We start from the raw sequence: 22,020 nt of genomic DNA, 5'->3' as shown, positions 1-22,020 counted from the left end.
CTCACCTTTTAGCCCGCAAATCCAAAAAAGAAAATTGACTTTGGCAGGAGTGGAGTAAATGTTCTGTTTTTTTTTCATTTTAGGATAGAAAATTACAAAAGTCATTGGAGCTTGAGACTCCTTTTTTATCTAGTTTTAAGAATAAAAATACAGAATGTTGGATATGATATTTTTCATGTAATTTAAAATAAATAATAGTGAATATGTTAGATAATGAATAAGTCAAGAATATTAAAAGATTGATTCTTGAAATTTTTATTGTTGTATTAGTCCAAATATTTTTGTTTTTTATGACAATTTTTTAAAAAAGAAAAAGTAAAAAAAATTATTGAATTTTAAAATTAAAAAAAATTAAATACGGACTGACCCACAACGCAAGACGAGACTGAAAATCTAACCGCACTCACCTTGCAGGCAACCAACCCTTTTTTTTGGGGCCATTATCCCTAGCACATGGTAACTATTGGTATTAAACTTATCAATATTATCAATACATTTTACAAATCTAAAAAACTTTCAAATACATTTTATAAATCTAAAAAACTTTCGTTAACATTATTAAAATTACATCTTAAATTTCATATTTTCTAAAGGAGACTTTTCTAAAAAGAGGAGAGATGCTTACACAAACTAAGAAAAATATAAATAACTGAAGTAAACTTTCCAAACAATTACTTATATTTCAGTCCAATTTTTAAAATATACCTTTAATTTTCTTAATAATATCTAAACATTTCACTTCTAAGGTCTGGAGCAAAATTTGGAAGAAGAATTTGTAATGAGAGTTTAATTTCCATAATTTTGACTATCATTCTCCATCTGGAGGATAAATCCTGCTATATATAACAAGGATGATTACTAAAAAGCCTTACACGTTAACTTATAATCCATACAAAAGAATCAAATAAAAATAAATCACTGAAACACAACACAAACAACAATGTTTATCAGAACATATTTTTTGAAAGGTTTATTACTATATCTTACATCTTCATTAAAGTAGCTCTGAGGGAAATCTAACAAATACTATATACTATCCCAGGCTTTAGGCAGCCAAGAGTTTCTTGATTCCTGCTCTTTGCTCATCAGTAAGCCTAGTTGGAAACTTGATGTTAAACTTTATCCTCAAGTTTCCCTTCTTTGATGGATCTTTTGGAAGTGGCATGCCTTCTCTTGGGACAACCTCTTCATAACTGGGATGAATAACATTGCTGATTGGTATGGTTAAGTTTCTACCATCCAGGGTGGTGACGTGCACTGTATAACCAGTTAAGGCCTCTGCAAGGGAAATCTTCTGCGTGACTACAAGGTCGTTTCCGTCGCGAGTAAAGACACCGTGTGGCTTTTCGTCGATGATGAAAACGAGATCGGCCGGCGTCACATTTGGCTGTTCATTTCCCTTTTCAGGGAAGGTGATCTTGGTTCCCTTCTTCCAACCAGGCTTCACATTAATGGTCAAAATCTCTTCCACTTGCATGGTTTTGCTGCACCACAAGAGAAAGAGTCAATAAAAGGATTAAGACACAATGAAGTTTAACAGGAAATTATAAGAACAAACAAGGGAACTGAAAGTTCAATCTGATTAAATGCATAAGAAAGCCTAAGGGTCATTTGGTGATCAAAGGGAAACGAAATAGAAGTTACCCTGCCAAGTTTTACAAGAATAATCCTTAATGCCAGTCATTAAGTTTTCAAGAAATTCACACCACAAAGGAAATGTTATACCAAGTCATATACCTATATCTAGGTTCCAAGCTGGATAAACTATACACTTAGTTGTTGCATTACAATATGTAAAGGCTTAGGGGGGCATTTCTCATCAGAATGTATAATGAAAGAACAGTTTTCCAGAACAGGGTTTATACATAAATAATTTTTGTTATGTTAGAATAACAACATAACTATAGAATGACTATATATAGTAGAAGTTCAGTAGTTTGCCAAACACCTTCTTACTTGTTGGATCAATAACCTTTATTAGTTCAAGCTTAAATTCCATACACTCATTACTAGGAATAACAATAAGTACCAAGAGTATGTAATGAATTGAAATAGAAGACCAATATAACATTCACCAACACTACCCATCTAATGCCTACCACTCACAGACTAGCTGAAGTTTGTTTTATTTATTTAGATTTTAGAAATTAAAACCTAGAAAGTTCTCTATATACCCTTTGCAAATTAAAACATTGTTTCAATTCAATTCTGAACCATCGCTAAACAATTCAAGAATGTCAAGGAACACAGATCAGAGGTTGTACAAACTTTGCATTGCAGAAAAGATATACTGCAGGAAGTTTCAAAGTTACAAGTATTACATAATATTCAAGTAGCTATTAAAATAATTTTAGAAAGTCAATTTTCTTCTTCAAACAAAGTTCAAATGGCACAGAGAATAACAAAAGACAGTCTCTGCAGTAAACATTGTGTTAGCTAAACACCTACCAATCATGGCTTGAACATCGCATAAAGAAGATGAAATAGAGTTACACAAAAAATAAAGGAAAACAATCCAGCTAAAATAGCATTCAGAAGGACAGCCAATTATCAAGCTTTAGTTCAAAATTGTAACAATTTCAGGTCAAGCACTCAAAATAAGTGAAAATGGCATATTGCAATCATGCTTTAGGATCAATTAGTTCCTCCTTGGGGATCAATATATGCTTTTGCGAAACCCCAAATTGAAAGCTCAACCATTTCAGTCATGCACAAAATTGACATATTAGAGGTCATACCAAATAAAGACAACAAAAAATAAGAAAACCAGAAGATCCTCAAATATACAAGAAATAGCAAGTTCATAACATGTACTCACCCACTGGCATCAGCAATTTCTCTAGAGATCTTCATCTTCTTTGTAGTTCCTCTATATATCTCCTCAAGAGTACAAGGCAACTTGTTCTCAATAGGAGGAGCTTTCCGAGGTGCACCTTGACTCATATGAACCCCTCCATCCCCAAAAGATGCAAACATATCATCACCGAACATCCCACCAGGGAACCTTGATCTCATGCCGCCGCCGCCACCTCCGCCACCCCCTCTCCCACCCATTCCACCAAATGGGCTTGAGAAACCAAAAAACTCTGCAAAAATGTCATCGGCATTCCTGGGATTGAACCGAAACGATCCCGGGATATCTCCTGTGGAAAAGTAAGTAGTTCCAGCACCACCAGCATCAGGAGGAGGAACCTGACCTTTCAAACCCTCTTCTCCATATTGATCATAAATAGCTTTCTTTTGAGGATCGCTAAGCACCTTCAACAATAACAACATAAATTAGGTAAGCATCACCCCTCCAGACAAATAAATCTCTTTAGTGGATTCCACTTTTTATTCATAAAAACTTAAAATTTCTCTGACCCTTATGGAAAACCTTAGAAACACAAGGGCGGAAAGAGAAATTAGCATTACCAGATGAAGTATTTCATGTGTTTCACTATCTCCTTTCTAATTTCAAAATAAAACTTAAAAATTTGAGACAGCCTAGGGGAAAATGTTTGAATCATACTAGATTAAAAGAAGTAAGCATAACCCAGATGAAATATTTCATTGGGTTTCATTAATTCACTCCTATTTCCACAAAAAGTTAAGAAATTTACAACACCCTTGTGAAAACATACCTCGTATGCTTCGGAAATCTGCTTAAACTTAGCTTCAGCTTCTTTTTTGTTGTTGGGGTTTTTGTCAGGGTGCCATTTCATAGCAAGTTTCCTATAAGCCTTCTTCAAGTCATCGTCTTTGGCGTTCTTATCAACCTGCAAGATCTTGTAGTAATCCACACCCATCTTTAACTGTGAAGGTGTTTGTTCTTCTTCTCCCCTCTTTCTCTTCAGTTTTGCGGTTGTTTACACACTCTTTCTGTTATGTTATGCTCTATCTCACAAACGAATCAGAGAACTTGTTCCTAGATTGAGGTTGAGGATGATGATAGTGCCGAAGGATATGTTTAAATCATTACGGGTTGTGAAGTTGGTGTTCTACAGGTGTAGTAGCATCCCGATCTTGGTGGAAGGTTCCAGAAACCCCCTAGCTCGGGCTTTCATTTTCTATCTCTAGGCTCTTTTGTTTTTTCTTTTGTAAAAATATATTTAATTAATCATATTTTAGTATGTGTGAGGGAAATTAATCTATTTGTGAAAACTATTATTCTCTAATATTATTTAGGAAAGGTATTTATTCTCTTGGAGAATCTTTTGATGGTACAAAAATACATTTTTATTATTTTTATTAATTTTTAATATTTATTTTTAAAAGTATTTTTATTTAACTATTATTATAAAATTAAAGAAAATGTTAATTATTTTTTGTTTTTTATTTTTCACATAATATCTAATTAATTTATTTTGTGATAAAAAATATATTTATGATACATTGTTTTAATTTTTTGATATAATTAATTTTATACAATTAAATATGCGCTTAAATTAATTCTAACAGCAGATTTTATGTTGTAATGATGTTTGTGGTTTGCACAGATTATTTATGTTTTAAGAATTTTAGTTGGTGACACATGCTTAAAAAATAAATCACCTGTTTTATTGAGATAATATTTTTTAAGACTAAAACCATTTTTTTTATTAAAAGTGGTGTTTGCTTGATATGAATATAATTATTATAAATCACTAGCGCACAAACATGTGTGTCCCAAATGTAAAAAATATAATTTTAAAAATAAAATATAATTAATTGTATAAAAACTATATTATTATTTTTTTAATTAAGAGATTTTGTAGTTATTTTTAGTTTAAAAAATCGTATAGTTATGCATTTTTAAATAATAAAATCAATTTAATTTTATAACAAATAAAATTTTTATCTAATTAAAAAAATTATAAAAGAATATTTCTTTTTTATATAGTGATATAAATAACTATTTAGATATTTCTTTTTTTAATTGTTATATTTATCCAATTCATATCTAGTTGATAGGTTTCAAACTATAATATTAACTAACATTTGAAAAATTAAGTCTTTATTTAAAGTTAGAAAATTATTTATATTTTCTACTAAAAAAACACACAGTATAGTATGAATATTTAGTTTAGGTAAATTTAGATATATGCATTTAATTAAATTTGATGATTTTCAATATCACTCAGCATACTAAAAAATTGTCATATAGTTGTGTTGTGAGAAAAATTGTGATATGATCTCATTGGAGATGTCTAGCTAATGCATCAATGGAGTTGCTTTAATCTTACTACAAGAGAAGGAATGAATTTACTACCAAAATTTTAAAAACACATTAAGTTGCTTGTTAAACTAACTGTTTATTAAAAAAAATTATTTTATATTTGTTACAATATCAGAACCAATAACATGAAGAAGAAGAAAAATAAGCACCACAATGAAAATATAAAATATAAAAAAATTAGGAGGATATCAAAATCATAAAATAACAAATAAATAAAAAATATAACATCATAAATAACTCAAAAAAAAGAAATAGATGAAAATAAAAAATTATAATAAAATTTAAATAAAAGGCTATAAGATCACACCTTTCACGTTTTATGATTTCACTGTCTACTCACACCAAACATAAATATTATGTCACATTCATTCAATATAGAGTCTCTTTTGTGTATCTTCAATGAAGTTGAATAACCAATTAGACTCTATAGTATCCAATTTTAAAAGAGTGATAAAAATTTGTTTTATAGGAAACCTCATGTAGTACAAGAAGATCTCAACTAGAGTGTTTATTATCGAAAGATGTCTTCTTTAGAGTTCAAGAAGATCTCAACTGGGAAAGAAAGTTTAAACCCTGTAGTCTTTGTTAGACGCAATCCTTACTAGTAGTCAAACTCAATGATCATTTAGATCATTCAAACCTATAACCCTTCTTATGTAAGGCATAAACAACAAAGAATATTCAGTTCAACCAGGAGTAACTTGATAAATAATATTTTTTTATGGGATCAATTAGGAGTGGTTATAATATGAAAGAATACTTGGTTAGCCAGGAGTGACTAGGTGTAAAGAGTACTTAGTGTTATTCAAAAGTGGTTTGAGTAAAGAATACCCGATGGATTACCCAATAGTAGTTATGTTCCAAAGAATACTCATTTTAGCCAAGAATGACTACATTACAAACAATATTCAAGGGGCTATCCATAAGTGACTACGAGCCCAAAGAATATTCAAGGGGTTAGTCAGGAGTGACTACGAACCCAAAGAATACTCAAGTGTACTTTGCAGTAGTAGTCCACCTAGTTGAATTTGGGTTATTGGTCAAGAACTAAATGTAGTCTGTCACGACAGACAAACTAATATAAATTGGTGTGCATACTTTTCCTCTTTCTTATCCCCTTTGAATTATATGTTATTATTGGCTACACTAACCCACAAATGAGATTTATTGTGAAAGTATGTTCTAAGAACGTAAGTATCAAAGGTGTTTTAAAACTAACTTTTCAAACATGTGATTAGTCAAACCCAAGAACTATGATATTATCACTTGATAAAACATGTCAATCAAGTGATTAAGTTGGATTGCAAAAGTTGTGTCTGTCATAATGTCTTAAAATATAGAGATGTGATTAAAATAAGTTTTTAAAATATCTTCATCTGACTAAATGAGTTTTTGTTTGCTGAGGTTGTATCGTCTGTAATCCATTAGACGTAATGTGTTGAAAAACTTTTATGAAAATGCAATTCATCATGTTAGTTTCATGCTACAAAGTTGTGCATATTAAATTTGCATATGTATAAGCTTATCAAGCGAAACACTTACCATATGATATCTTAACTAAGAGTTTCATCTGAAGACTAAATTAAAAATAATATTCAATATCTATAAATAATTCTTCAAAAAAAATCAAATGTTTCTCTTTTAAGTGCATACTCGTCATCTTCTAGCATAGAGTCACTTATTAAAATTGATGAATATAGCCCACTATCACCAATATCCCATTCTATAAGATAAAAGGTATCCAAAAGAAAAAAGAAAATGCTGATAAAAAAAAAAAAAAAAAAAACTAGTGCAACATTAGTCCCATTTTGATATGTTTGGCATGTAAAGTGTAATGAAAGGGAAAATGCGTCACATTAGATGAATTTATTGAATTAAAAATGTCACAAGAAATGTGCTTGAAGTATGAAATTCTTGTAAAGGACACTATTAATTTTTTCAATACTCATAGTAAAGACCACACAAAAACTATTGTGACAATATTAGGAAAATAGTCATTATATTAATGTCATTTAGTTTTTATCTTTACACATTTATTTAAATGTTACACTACAAGAAAAATTATGAAATAGAAACCAATTTTTAGAGACCAAAATAATTAGTTGCAATAGTAACTAAATTAGAGATCATTTTAGAAACTAAAAAAAAATGGTTTCTAAATTAGTTTCTATTATTGTTAAATAGTTTCTAAATTGGTATTTAATTAGGAACCAAGGTTTTTGCTACCAAATTGAGAAACTAAATAATTGGTAGTTAAAACCTTGGTTGCTAATTAGATACCAATTTAGAAACTATTTAACAATAATATAAACTAATTTAGAAACCAAAAAAAAAAATTAGTTTCTAAAATGGTTTTTAATTTAGTTACTATTGCAACTAATTATTTTGGGCTCTAAAAATTGGTTTCTATTTCATGATTTTCTTGTAGTTATATAATTAATGTTATTTTAAATTAAAATAGTATTATCTATTACTAATTACTTTTAATAACAAAATAATTATTTTTCCAAAGAAAAATATTTAAAATTTAATTAATTTATATTAATAAATATTATTGTATATAATGATCAAGTCTAAATAAAAAAATTAAAATAATAAGTTGTTTGGAACTTTTTAAAAAAAATTATTTGAATAAAATTGAGTATAAGTTTTTTAATGTGATTCTAAGACTTATTTTATATTTTTCAATGCAAAACAATTCATGTAAGTTGTTCTATTCCACTTGCCCGTAAATTATTAGGTGACCCTTACAAAAGGAAGTACATGTGTTTAGTAAAGTAGTTTTTCAAGTATACCAATGAACAATTTGTTAACAAATATAGAGACTATAGTTCAATATAATATACTAAGAAAAACTAGTATGAATATTTAATGTGATCATGACACAAATATAGATGAAGCACAATAAAGAGTCAATACAAGAAGTATGACTAACGAAAAAGATAAAAAAAGAGAAAGAAAAAGTCTTTGAAGGGTGGATGTCAAAAGAAGACTCAAGTTTGAGAAGAAAATTAGATATCATTTGTAAAAAAAATAACCTCTTAGCTAAACATGAAACTCTTTTGTTTTAAAATATGTTGAAATTCATTTTTTAAAATATTTTTTCTAGAATATTTCAAAAGAGAATTATTATCATTTTTTTTAATATTCTAAGGAAAATTATCTTCAAAAATATTTTTTTTTAATTTTTTTAAAAGTTTTTAGCATGTTATAAAAAAAGGTGGTTAGGTGTCATAAACTAATTTATTAGTTGTGAGAGCTAAATGTGTGCATTTAACTACCTCATCATACATGAGTCAAAGGAGTTGCAATTTCCCTTACATTCCTCGTATGCAACTCTCAACAAAATTGTGGTACAAAGCCTTTGGATAGTTTGCTTTAATTCTCTTTGTACCGCCCAGGTAGTCGGAAGTGATGACGTGGCAGCAAGCTATTATATAGGCGTGTTGAACGGGGCACCTGGCTGGCAGAAGGGAAGGAAGTCGGGGGGCTCGTGTAGTCGCCAGTCATTAAGTTGGCGTGCTCCGATCTCCAGCATACCTAAACCAGTGGTCACCAGGTTTGTGATGAAGTCGCCGGATGCGAACCCAGACGACCAAGTGATTAGAGATTGCCGAGAGAATGACATCGCCGAAGGATAAAGAAAGCTTGTTCTAGGCTTTCGAAGCAAAGGATGAAGTCGTCAGATGGTCATTCCCTAGCTAGCCAGAGGTCGAGGTCGGGGAACAGCTTACCCGGGCATGTACGATGAAGCAAGTGAAGTAGATCATGATGGCGGTCGGCGAGACCACAGGGAAGGTGTGTATGATGACACCCGTACTCGCCACGCAGAAGAGATCACGCTCCAAGGCAGTTATGCGCTGAGTTGTTTCCTGCATAAGTAACTTAGCCGAAAGCCTGAAGAGTAAGAGGTGACGCCCAAGTCAAGGATGCTCCAGATAGTGACATGTGTACAAGTGGATACGAGCCACATGTCCAGATGTGTAACTGTCAGGAGAGAGAAAATGCACAGGTATATAAGGAATCCTAACGAACTTCTGAGGTACGCGCGTTTTAGAATACTTCTTTACGCCTGCGAGAACTTGAGTACGCTGAGAGAGAACATTGCACGGTTCCTAAAGTTCTTAGTTTTCCTCTTAGTATTTTGGTGGTTCAGTCGCTGACTTGGGCGTCGGAGCGTGATCGGCCGCAGCGGCGCCGTTCTGTCTTTTGCAGGTTCTTGAGGTGAATCAAGGCGAAGGACGGAAGCTAACACGGCGCAAAGTCGATCCAGATTTGACGAGGCAAGGCTCTTGCGTCCTGGTAAACAGGCAGGATCACTCTTTAACACCTTAGAAAGCTTTTTAGACATGTCTTCTCATTTTATAAATAAAATGCTTGTCCATTATATTCTTCACACTTAAAAATTATGAAATAGAAATTGTTTAATGAGATTGAGGGTATTGATAATTTCATTTTTTAGTTCGACTATTATCTTCAAAATTTGTTTATGTTAGAAATCCAAGTTTGAGGTTGAACCCATATTGAGTAGAAATGAGAAAGTTGAGTAACATATAAGGAATAAGATTCAACGGAGATGATTTGACCAATAAGGTTATGACACTTGTCACTCTCATTTGAGAGGTTTTGAGAGACTTTCTCCTGTAAATAGGAGTCTCTTTGATGGAGGATCATCCTTGCTAAAGCCACCTTTTCTCTCAACTAAAAGTAGAGGATCAACTTGAATATTACAACATAAATATTTGCCTTGTATTATGGGTTAAGATAGTGTAGGATTTTGGGCCTTTAGAGACTAAGAAGAAGGCAATTGATGACTACTTTACAACAAGTACATCGTGCTGTCAGAAGTAATAGTTATTCCCTAAGGACGGATATCGAACCTACAAGGAACAATTAAATAATCAAGTAAAAGACTCACTAAATAGAAAACAAAATAAAAAAAGTTGTTTGAGAGTTTGCTATGATTGGCAATGATTAAAAAGAAAACAAGTCAAAGAGTTTGTTCGTTCAATTGGGAAATTTGGGATTGAGGTTCATCATTCTTACTCTTTTGTATTTAGATTAGCATGGTAATATTTTATCCTTTGATTGATGTTGATGCTCGTATAAAAGTCATTTATATCGATTCCTCACATACAAAATTATTTATAAAGTCTCCAAAATATCGATTCCTCGCATATTTATAAAAACTTCTTATCATTATGATTATACGTTGATAGAAATTAACATTTCAAATCTATTCCTAGCATTCAAATATGTTAAGCATTATCATTTGGGTCAAAAACTTAGAAGTACTTTCCAGTCAAATTTAAGGATCTAGATCATAGAAACAAACATTACAAATAAAATGATAATAACAATCATTAATCAAGAACAAAATATTATATTTAAATAAGACCTCACTACATAAGAGTTTGAACAAATTACTCCAAATCTCAAAAGGTAGATCCAGGATGTTTCTCCTTAATAGCTGCCTCCTCTAGGGTTTCTAACACCTTTATTCTCCCAATTGGATTCCAATCCACCCAATGATTGTATGGATTATGCCTCAAGCCTTGTATTTAAGCTAGTTGAGCTTGAGTTAAGTGACTTCTCGCTTGGGTATTATTGGGCTCGCCACGAAAAAGGCCCACTACAAAAAAATCACTTTTAGTAACCACCAAATTCGGTCGCTAAAAGCACTATAATCGATCGCTAAACATATTCGCGACCGAAACAACCACATAAAGATGGAAGCAAAAAACCTAGTCGCAAAACATTTAGCGACCGAATTATAAATTGGTCGCAAATTTGCGACCGAAGTTTCAGTGGCTAAATCGGTTAGAGAAAAGTTGGTCGCTAAAATTTTGGAACCAAATTAGCGACCAAATTTTTATAAAAAAATCGGTTACTAAATCAATTGCTAAACAACAACTTTATAGATTATAGCCACCAAATCAGTTTCGGTGACTATTTTTATATGTATTATTAATACCTATTTAAAATGGTATTTTGACCTGTTTATAAATAAAAAAATTCAAATTTGCTTATAAATACTTAAAATTCAATCAAGCTAAATATGAATGAACTTCAAATACATTTGAATGTGTTGTATGATGAGTTGCATCTGCTCATTTTGTTTGTGCATCAACCCAGCTTGTTTGTGCATGCGTTCACTTTGCTCTTCATGACTTTACATGAATTCCTCCATCTTTTCTTCAAGTGTTCGCTCCTTGACATCTTTTGCCATAAGTTCATCATTTAGCTTTTGAATAATCTCATGCATTTCTTCTATTTGATCTATTCCTTTCTTATATTTCTCCTAAAAATTAAGTCAAATTGATTATTGCGAAGAAAACATATAATAAACATTAAATTATAACTTAAAGTTTAAACATAACATAAACCGCTCATCATGATTTGTCCATTAGTAATAATTAAGCATCAATCCCTCTTGATACATGATCCTGCCTGTTGACCAAGACGCAAGAGCCTTGCCTCGTCAAATCTGGATCGACTTTGCGCCGTGTTAGCTTCCGTCCTTCGCCTTGATTGCCGCTGCGGCCGATCACGCTCTGACGCCCAAGTCAGCGACTGAACCACCAAATACTAAGAGAAAACTTAAGAACTTTCAGGAACCGTGCAAAATTCTCTCTCAGCGTACTCAAGTTCTCGCAAGCGTGAAAGAAGTATTCTAAAACGCGTGTACCTCAGAAGTTCGTTAGAATCTCTTATATACCTGTGCACTTTCTCTCTCCTGACAGTTACACATCTGGACACATGGCTCGCATCCAGTTGTACACGTGTCACCATCTGGAGCATCCTTGACTTGGGCGTCACTTCTTACTCTTTAGGCTTATTCGACTAAGTTATCCATGCAAGGAGTAACTCGGTGTATAGCTGCCTTGGAGCGCGATCTCTTTTGTGTGGCGAGTACAGGTGCCTTCATACACACCTTCCCTATGGTCTCGCCGGCCGCCTTCATGATCTACTTCACTTGCTTCATCGTGCATGCTCGGGTAAGCTGTTCCTCGACCTCAACCTCTGGCTAGCTAGGGAATGACTATCTGACGACTTTATCCTCTGCCAAGAAAGCCTGGAACAAGCTTCCTTGATCCTTCGGCGATGTCCTTCTTTCGGCGATCTCTAACCACCTGGTCGTCTGGGTTCGCATCCGGCGAATTCATCTCAAACCCGGTGACCGCCGGTTTAGGTATGCTAGAGATCGGAGCACGCCAACTTAAGGACTGGCGACTACACGAGCCCCTCGACTTCCTTCCCTTCTGCCAGCCATGAGCCCTGCTCAACACGCCTACATAATAGCTTGCTGCCACGTCATCACTTCCGACTACCTGGGCGGTACACAAGCCCCCGAGTCTTAAGCGAAGACTTGTCCAGCGAAAAGACTAAGTAGTCACGTCACTGCCGATCTACGTGGCGCTGGCGCAGAATTCCAAACGTTCGTACCTTCTACTTTTCTGACGCTCCACCAAACCCCTTTTCCAATCGCTCGACACGTGGCTTCATCAACGGTCATCTTCAGCTGTCGTTTGCGCTTCCAAAAACGTTTGAAAAACCCTTAAACCCTTTCATTTCCACTGTTTCATCATCTCTCTGCATTCTCAAACTCTCTTAATCTCCAACTCCCTTCAACGCTCATCTGATCATCGAAAGGTACCTCTTTTACTTCCTCTGTTGATATTTGCTGCATTTTAACCGATTCGCATCATCCATTATCTGCCTGGTGCATACGCTGTGGGTTGTTTCTTCTTCTTCTCCCTTTTCGTAACTTAGGGCTTCGTCCTCCATTACTTTTACCACAACGAACTCTCGTTCGTTCGTTTTTCATCCTTCGTCCACAATCGAGTCGATCTCTACAACCTTCGTTCATCTTTCTTTTTCTTTTTCCTTTGCAGTTCCCGCGATGGCTCGTACAAAGACCACCGTGAATCCTCCTCCTTCGTCACGAAACCCTCCATCCCAAGCGCATAACCTACCGCGAGCATCTGGTGCTCCCTCTTCCCAGGCTGAGAGGCCTGCAACCTCTCGTCCCAACCTTGCTCAGGCAACTCCACCAGTCGCCGGAGGAGCCTCCATTCCCACTCCAGACTACAAGAAACTTTACCCATGGGCCACCCCAACTTTGCTGAAGGAGACTTCTTCAGTAAACTCTGCGTTGGCGGTGCTACGGTTGAAGAAAGGGGACGAACCCAACCTCTCGTTCCATGAGGAGCACGACGACAAACTGATGGTGCTGCCTTGCCCTCCTGACGTGCCAATCTGCGCGGATGACAAGGCGAACAACGGCGAGTTGTTCTGCTTCATTTACACTACTCTCTTCAAGAAGGTGAAACTCAGGCTTCCCTTCACCCGTTTTGAACGAGAATTATTAACCGAGCTCAACATCGCCGCTGCCCAGCTCCATCCCAACAGCTGGGCATTCGTGCGGGCATTTCAAATTATGTGCGCGCACTTGGGACTACCGGCCTCGGTAGACGTCTTCCTTTTCCTGTTCGAGGCCAAGAATCCTGGAGACCGCCTCTGGGTGAGCTTAAACGGGATTGCTGGGAGATCGATCCTCTCAATCTTCCAGCAATCTTACAAAGATTGGAAGGAAAAGTTCGTCCAAGTGCGCCAGAATGATCAAGACCCTTCGCTGCTCGATGGCTTTCCCTTGTACTGGGTGAACAAGGGAAGCAAGGACTCCAAAGAAAGCTTCAGAAGACCTAGAAGTCTTGACAACATGGGCGAGTTGGACAAGGATCTATGCCTCTTCTGGAAAAGCGTGGCAGCTGCTAACATCACCTTTCCCACCTCTTCAATAATCTCCTCCGAGTTCCTCGAGGGCCAACTCGAAGCTCACATAGGTTAGCACTTACCTCGACATTTAGGTTTTCGCCTTATGCTGCATCTCTGTTATCTATTATTGGGCGTCCTGTTTGCTGCGCACTAGACTTGGTTTTTGTTTCCTGCACCATTTGTTTGTATCATTTGCACCCGTACTCGTATATTTTACTTTTGTCTTCGCGCTTACTTGTATATTTTTGCACTGTGCAGATCTCATGTTGGGCAGAGGCAAATTGGCTGAACTGATGGCGCTCGCCCGAACCCACAAATTGGCGTCGGGTTCTCAAACCGTGCCAAACTCAGTGGTGGAGATCGCCGCTGCCCAGGGCAGATCGCCCCCTCAAGGCCCAGCTCCTCCAGAGGCACTACCCGCCCCTCAACGAAAGAAGCTCGTCCTAAGGAAACCAAAGAGGAAAACTCCTCAAGTGGTTCAAGAAGACGAGGATGAGGATGATGAGGCGACTGAGGACGGCCTCATTACCAAAAGGAGAAGGGTGGCGCCTTCAGCACCACCTGCTCTTCTAGCTCCAACACCGCCCTCTCCCCTAGCTCCAACACCGCCCTCTCCCCCAGCTCCAACACCGCCAGTCCAAGCAATACCCTTGGCGGCTGCACTTCCTGCGGTTGAAGGCAACGAGCCTAACTTCATGGAGAACCCTCCGAGCGCCTCCACGCCATTCGTATCTGCTGGAGAGGGTCCTCCTTCAACTGCCTCAATCGCTGAAGCTGCACCAGGTGGGAATGAAGCCGCTCACAACTCGACAATACTCATTACCGAGTCCCCCACATCACCACCACGCCAGGAAGCCCAACCTCATCAACCAATTCAAGAGGGTGGTGGTGAGAGTCAGCACCAAGCTCCTTCAGCACCTCCACCAACAGCGGCTGCAAGCCTTCCCCTCGCGGTCAAAGGAATCTGGGGGCCCTTCACGGCTAAGCACAAAATGATGGCAGAGGACCTCCCCTTTATCATAACAAAAGCTGTGGAGAGCTCCAACAAAAAACTTCAGGATGATATCTCTACACTCGAAGAGGATAATCGCTTGATAAGAATCAAGGCGGAGAAGCTGTCTTGTAACCTGATGATGGCGGAGATCGACCACTCAAGGGTGGAGGATGCCATGAGTGCCGAGCTGCGGGTCGCACGCAAGGAGACCTCCGATCTACGCCAAAAACTGCACCTCCTAGCTCAAGAGAAGATCGAGCTGGAGAGTAAGCTGGTTCCCTACCGGCTCAAGGAGGCTGACTTGGAGGCATCAATAAAAGCGGATGCAGCCAAGGTAGAGAACCTTGAGAAAAGGTCGGTTGATCGGGAGGTTCTCCTAGGAAAGGTTGAAAAGGAGAGGGATGACGCCGTGGCTAAGCTCGCCGAAGCCAGAGAGGAGAACAAAAGAACTGTTGCAGAGCTGGCCCAAGCGCGGGAGGAAAGCAAAAAGGTTGTTGAAGACCTCGCTCTGACTCGTAGGGAAACTGAAGAACTGAAGAAGCGAGCTGACGAGCTGAAACAGCAAACCGAGGGGCTCAAACAACAAAACGAAGAGCTCGAACTAAGCTCCGCCCAAGTCCTCGCCGCTGGGTTCGACGCCGCCCTGGAGCAATTCGCCTGCCAGTACCCCGAGCTTGACCTCTCCATGATATCGATTTGTAACGAAGTGGTGGATGGGAAGATCGTGCCTTCTGAAGATTAGTCATCTCCCTCCACCGCTTATTCCCTTATATCTTTTTTGCACCATCTTTAGGCTTTGCTTGTAATATTTTTCCTCTCTTCTTATGTACTTGAACTGATACTGCTCTTATCATAACTTCCTCGCTTTCGCACCTAGTCTCTCTGTTTACTCTGCTTTTCGTAGTAGAAACCGCTTAAACGAATTTAACTTAGCGATTCTGCGGGCGCAACTGTTTACTTACTGCTTCGAACTCGATCAAACTATCAACTTTCGAGCGATAGCATTCTAATAACTTGTGAACTTAAGGCAACGAGCTTCAGCGTGAAACTACTTACTAAACAGCAAGTTTCAATCCAACTGATAGTTTAAGACATAGTTCACCTGACCTGCTCCATCAAAACGGGCCCTTACTCTTGCCATCGCCCGAATCTCCTCTGATCGCCATCGGGTCCCGGCGATGTAAGCCTCCTTTTGCCTTCATAGCTTGGCTATTGTTCCCTCATCTGGGGGTAGAGGCGCCTTTCGGATCCTTGTCTACCTCCCTGAGTTTCAGAACAATAAGCCGGATAGCAGCCTCCTTTTGCCTTCACAGCTTGGCTATTGTTCCCTCATCTGGGGGTAGAGGCGCCTTTCAGATCCTTCTCTACCTCCCTGAGTTTCAGAACAATAAGCCGGATAGCTAGGCGTTCTCTTCGAACCTACCTTAGCTATCCTTTAAACTTCTTCCACCCTCCACACCGTACCTGAACTCGTTCGAGACGAGAAGGATTTTATCTTGCCCGAACTCGCTCGACGGCGAGAAGTCTTTATCTTGCCTGAACTCGCTCGACGGCGAAAAGGTCTTTATCTGGCCTGAACTCGCTGGACGGCGAGAAGGACTTTATCTCGCCTGAATTCGCTCGACGGCGAGAAGGACTTTATCTGATGCCTCTACTTTGCCCAGGGATTACATCTCCTCTTCCCTGGATGCACTGAGGACTTTTAACTTGCTCTCGCCTGCACTCGCACAAAGTCGAGGAGGACTTTAACCGGTGCCTCAACTTGCCCAGGGCGTACATCTCCTCCCCCCTGGATGCACTGAGGACTTTATCTCTTTCTCGCCTGCACTCGCTCGACGAGGAGGAGGTCTTTATCTCTTTCTCGCCTCAGGACGCGCGAGGGCGTTGAGGTCTTTTAAACGTTGCTGGTGCCTCCGATCGCCGAAAGACGATGAGGACTTTTAACTTTAACTGATGCCGCTAATCGCCGAAAAGTGATGGGGACTTAAAAACTTTTTAGAAGGCATGCAACATAACTTCAAACTTGCCTTAAATCACATACGAGTGACAAGGTCCTTTTTCAAAATTTTCGTAACAACAACAAGCATGCAATCTAAAACACTTTAAACTTCGAAAACTCTTCTTTATTGGGTGGCCTCATTAAAAACCCTCCTTAGGGAAAAAAGAGTGCCCCCTTCAAACTGTTTTAACAGAAAGATTGCCAAACTCTTCGTGTTTGTTTTTACTTACAAAGCTTTTAACTGTAATATAACTTGAGGTGCGTGGCGTTCCAAGTGCGAGGAATCGCCCCTCCTTCCAATGTTTCTAAGCGGTAGGCGCCGTTCCCGAGCGCCTCGGTTATTCTGAACGGTCCCGTCCACTTAGGCGACAACTTGTTCTCCATCTCGTACTGGTGGGCCTTCCTCATCACCAGGTCGCCTTCTTTAAACTGCCTTGGCATCACCTTCGAGTTATACCTTCGTTCAATCCTTCTTTTCACTGCCTCAGCTTTTACTCTCGCCTCCTCCCTGACCTCATCCAGCAAATCCAGATTCAGCCTTCTTTCCTCATTCGAGTCTTCTGCTACAAAGTTCTGGAATCTCGGCGAGCTCTCCTGGATTTCTACTGGAATCATTGCGTCGTACCCATAGACCAAGCTAAACGGGGTCTCATGGGTTCCTGACTACTCGGTGGTGTGGTACGCCCAAACTATGCGGGGTACCTCCTCAGCCCACGATCCCTTGGCTTTCTCCAGCCTTCTCTTCAAGCCTCTTAGCAATACCCGATTGGCGGACTCTACTTGGCCGTTTGTCTGAGGGTGCTCGACGGATGCAAATACTTGTTGAATTCCCACCCCTTCGCACAGCTTCTTCAACAGGTGACTTGCAAACTGAGTCCCGTTGTCCGACACCAGGCGCTTAGGCACACCAAACCGGCACACGATGTTCTTCCATACAAAGCTCTCGATCTTGTGTGCGGTGATCTGGGCCACTGGTTCTGCTTCGATCCACTTGGTGAAATATTCAATTGCCACCACCAAGTACTTCATCTGCCTGATCGCCAATGGGAAAGGTCCCAGAATGTCGATCCCCCACGTATGAAACGGCCAAGGGCTGTAAATCGACTTCAACTCTTCGGGAGGCGCTTTGTGCCAATCGGCGTGCTGCTGACATTGCTTGCCACACTGCGCATACTTCTTGCAGTCCTCCCTCATTGTTGGCCAGTAGTAACCTGCACGGAGGGTTCTCGCGGCCAGAGCTCGACCCCCGACGTGACTTCCGCATATCCCTTCATGGAGCTCGGCCATAATTCTCGTACATTTCTCTCCGTGCACACACTCCAGGAGTGGGTGTGTGAACCCAAACCTATACAACTCGCCATCAATCATTGTGAACTTGCTAGAGTTCTTCTTTATCTTCCTAGCTTCCGTCAGATCCAGCGGGAGAAGGCCATCTGCCAGGCATCGCTGGTACTGTGTTATCCACGTGTCTGGCTCATGCGTAGCGCAGACCTGCGTCATGTTCACCCTCTCTCCCCGACATGCTCTTATTCTCGGCGATCTCAAGGTCCCCTGAGTCAAAGACCTGTGACTCCTCGTCGCTTTCTCCTTCGACTTGCTTATGTGAAGAACCAGGTGATCTGCCACAAATGCTCTAGGCGTCTTCAGAGTTTCTTGGATCACCGTCCTCTGCCTACCCCCCTTGCCTGAACTGGCGAGCTTAGCTAGCAAGTCAGCTCGGGCATTCTGCTCTTTAGGCACGTGCACCACTTCAAAGGAGACAAAGGAACTCTTCAACTCCTGCACATACTCCAGGTAAGCCGCCATTTGTGGATCCTTGGCCTGGAACTCGCCTGTTACTTGTCCCGTGACAAATAGTGAGTCACTCTTAGCCATCAGCACCCTAGCTCCCATCTCCTTGGCCAACAAGATTCCGGCGATCAGCGCCTCATATTCTGCTTGATTGTTGTTGGCTTTGAAGGCAAACCTAAGGGACTGCTCAATCAGCACACCGTTGGGCCCTTCCAGGATGACTCCAGTGCCGCTACCCTGCTGGTTCGACGATCCGTCCACCGAGAGCACCCAACGGAAATCATCCCCCTCAACTCGCGCTGCTTCTGACGAGAGCTCGACCACCAAAATCAGTGAAAATCTGCCCCTTGATCAGACCTCGGGGCTCGTACTTGATATCGAACTCCGACAGCTCCACCACCCACTTCACCATCCTCCCAGCTACATCAGGCTTCTTTAGGACTTTCTGGATGGGCAAGTCGGTCATCACCAGTACGGTAAAACTATGGAAATAGTGGCGCAACCTCCTCGCCGAAAATACCACAGCCAGCGCGGCTTTCTCCAAGGCCTGATACCTCACCTTCGGGCCCTGCATCACCTTGCTGACTAAATAAATAGGCTTTTGAGCCTGGTCCTTGATCCTTCAGCAATGTCCTTCTTTCGGCGATCTCTAACCACCTGGTCGTCTGGGTTCGCATCCGGCGACTTCATCTCAAACCCGGTGACCGCCGGTTTAGGTATGCTAGAGATCGGAGCACGCCAACTTAAGGACTGACGACTACACGAGCCCCCCGACTTCCTTCCCTTCTGCCAGCCATGAGCCCTGCTCAACACGCCTACATAATAACTTGCTGCCACGTCATCACTTCCGACTACCTGGGCGGTACAATACATATCTCACCCAACTTATTAATTTATATTATCAACATATTAAACAATTATTTGTAACATATTTTAAAGAATCAGCTCATGAGGGTTTTCTAAATCTTTATAAACTTTACTAAGTAGAAATCAAACTGAATAATACCCTTTAGATCTTCGCATGAAGCAAATATGAGTTGGTACACAAGCAACTAAGAAAATTGAAATAAAAAAAATCAATAAAACCTTAACCAATTGACTTAGACGCACATTTGGAGATGTTGGTGAAATCTACGCTGCACTGAAATGTTGTTGACATTGACTATTACCACAATGGAGTGAAAACGAGTTCTTTACTAGATAGCAAAAGAAAATTTATGGAAACAATACTATTTTTTTTATCTTAATAATGTAAAAAAAGTATATCCTCAATTTGGATTTACAAATTACAATTATATATCAATTAGGTTTTACAAAACTCTATAAGTATTTATATTTATACTTGAATCTCGCTTATCAGGCGCATTATAAGAATACTAACAAAAACACACAAGCTGCAGCATATGTATATTTACATTTCTTATTAAATTAAAATATATACAATTTTGTAAAAATAATATTAAAAAATTATATAACTTTTTTAAAAAGAAATTATTTAATTATTTTAAAATGAAAAAAACTATTCAATTATTTACTTTGTTAAATAAATAAATAAATAATGTTTTATTTATTAAAAAAAATTAATTAAAAGATGATACAAGTATTAATATAATGGTATAGATAGATTTAGAAGCTAATTTTTATGGGTCCTGCATACTTAATATTTTTCCATGAAGTTAATATTTTTCAGCAATTGAAATGGTAAAAAAGAAGTATAAGCATACATTAAAAACACTCTTCACATCCAGATTTTAACGAAAGGCCAGTGAAGAGAAGCAAGACTGGTAAATCAAATGACCTAATGTCTTCAAAAGGAGTTGAACAATGGCATCACTAGATAAACATAATAGAACACTGAGTAGCAACAAGAAAACACAGATACAAGGAAAACCCTAAAAATCAAGGTTGAATTGGTGTGGGGGAATTTTTCCCTGTCATAGCCAGTTTGTGAATAACGTTGTCTATTAATCATATCATATCCCAATGTTAATGCTAATATAGCTGTATCCATAATAAATATAACACCTTGCTTCTGCTTAAGTGAAACACCTTTGGTGGTTTGGTGGCAAATAGTCAGAAGATGGAAGAGGAATGGATGAGATTTAGAATGAAACTAGTGAACAATAAATTACATATTGATGCTAAGGATAAGCACTACCGCCAATGCTTCAACATATTCAAAAGTGTTGCAACACTATTCCATCCTTCTCCATTCTCTCAAGAAGTCATGTTCAACGTCTCCCATCTTTCCTCTCATGGTCACATCCCGAACAACAAGAATGCTACGAATATATTAATTAATAAATGAGTGTTTAGTAATCAATTCACAAAATCATAACCTAAACAAACAGAGAAAGAATCAATCACCATCATTCAAGCATTTTATCAAACACTTAGTGAGCATTTGAAACATGAGAAAGTGAAAATGTAATAATAGAAAACAAAGCAAAATACAAAAACAAAATAATGCAAGAGTGTTAGTGAGAGAAAATAAAAGGAAATAATAAAATTACCTGCATTGCTCTTTCTTCTGATAGGTTTTATATATACAGCTTCTTCTTGAGTTGGGGAGGAGGTGGTGGTGGCGGCGAAAGTGTAGGGTTGCATTGGAATACGTGAGGGGAAAGGAGGAACAAGACAAGAAGTTGGTATTAAGAGAAATTGGTGTGTTCGGTTCGGCTTCAGTTTTATCTGAAGGTGGGCTTTTCTGTTGGGGTTGTGGCAGGCGTGAAGCTGAGGAGGGTGGGGAATGAATACGAGTATTTCTCTAAGATATCTCTAGAGAGATGAGAGGAATCCATTGGTTGTATGGATTACTTTTTTATTTATTTATTTTATTATTATTATATTTATTATTATTCTTGTTATTATTATTATTATTATTCTTTTTGTTATTATTAATATTTTTGTTATTATTATAATTGATCTGCCTGTTGACCCGAACGAGCCTTGCCTCGTCAAAGGTATCTTCCTCTGGATCGGCTTTGCACCGAGCTAGCTTCCGTCCTTCACCTTGATTCACCTCAAGAACCTGCAAAAGACAAAGTGGCGCCGCTGCGGCCGATCGCGCTCCGACGCTCAAGTCAGTGACCGAACCACCAAAATACTAAGAGAAAAACCAAGAACTCCAGGAACCGTGCAATGTTCTCTCTCAGCGTACTCAAGTTCTCACAAGCGTAAAGAAGTATTCTAAAACGCGCGTACCTCAGAAGTTCGTTAGAATCCCTTATATACCTGTGCACTTTCTCTCTCCTGACAGTT

At 38.6% G+C, this 22,020-nt stretch overlaps 1 protein-coding gene and 1 long non-coding RNA gene across 2 annotated transcripts; both read right to left on the bottom strand.

Annotated features, from left to right (window-relative positions):
- Positions 1-855: 855 nt before the first annotated feature.
- Positions 856-4,081, bottom strand: LOC137819830 (uncharacterized). Its single transcript, XM_068623764.1, has 3 exons — positions 3,624-4,081; positions 2,819-3,258; positions 856-1,484 (listed from the first exon to the last, which is right to left on the bottom strand). The coding sequence occupies exons 1-3, from the start codon at positions 3,786-3,788 to the stop codon at positions 1,046-1,048; spliced, it is 1,044 nt and encodes a 347-aa protein (XP_068479865.1). The 5' UTR covers positions 3,789-4,081; the 3' UTR covers positions 856-1,045.
- A 16,495-nt stretch (positions 4,082-20,576) lies between these two features.
- On the bottom strand, positions 20,577-21,552 carry LOC137821366 (uncharacterized). Its single transcript, XR_011082785.1, has 2 exons — positions 21,273-21,552; positions 20,577-21,041 (listed from the first exon to the last, which is right to left on the bottom strand). It is a non-coding gene; the product is annotated as an uncharacterized lncRNA (long non-coding RNA).
- Between the last annotated feature and the right edge of the window lie 468 nt (positions 21,553-22,020).

The sequence above is a fragment of the Phaseolus vulgaris genome, chromosome 11 (genome assembly GCF_000499845.2).
Source record: "Phaseolus vulgaris cultivar G19833 chromosome 11, P. vulgaris v2.0, whole genome shotgun sequence".
Taxonomy (NCBI): domain Eukaryota; kingdom Viridiplantae; phylum Streptophyta; class Magnoliopsida; order Fabales; family Fabaceae; genus Phaseolus; species Phaseolus vulgaris.
This window is presented reverse-complemented; position numbering and strand designations above follow the sequence as displayed.

Bases quoted from the DNA above. Each gene is read 5' to 3' on its own strand.
- LOC137819830 (XM_068623764.1), bottom strand. From the start codon at position 3,788: ATGGGTGTGGATTACTACAAGATCTTGCAGGTTGATAAGAACGCCAAA. The intron at 3,259-3,623 runs GTATGTTTTCAC...TTATTGTTGAAG, and splicing joins AGATTTCCGAAGCATACGAG to GTGCTTAGCGATCCTCAAAA. The intron at 1,485-2,818 runs GTGAGTACATGT...CTTGTGGTGCAG, and splicing joins GAAATTGCTGATGCCAGTGG to CAAAACCATGCAAGTGGAAG.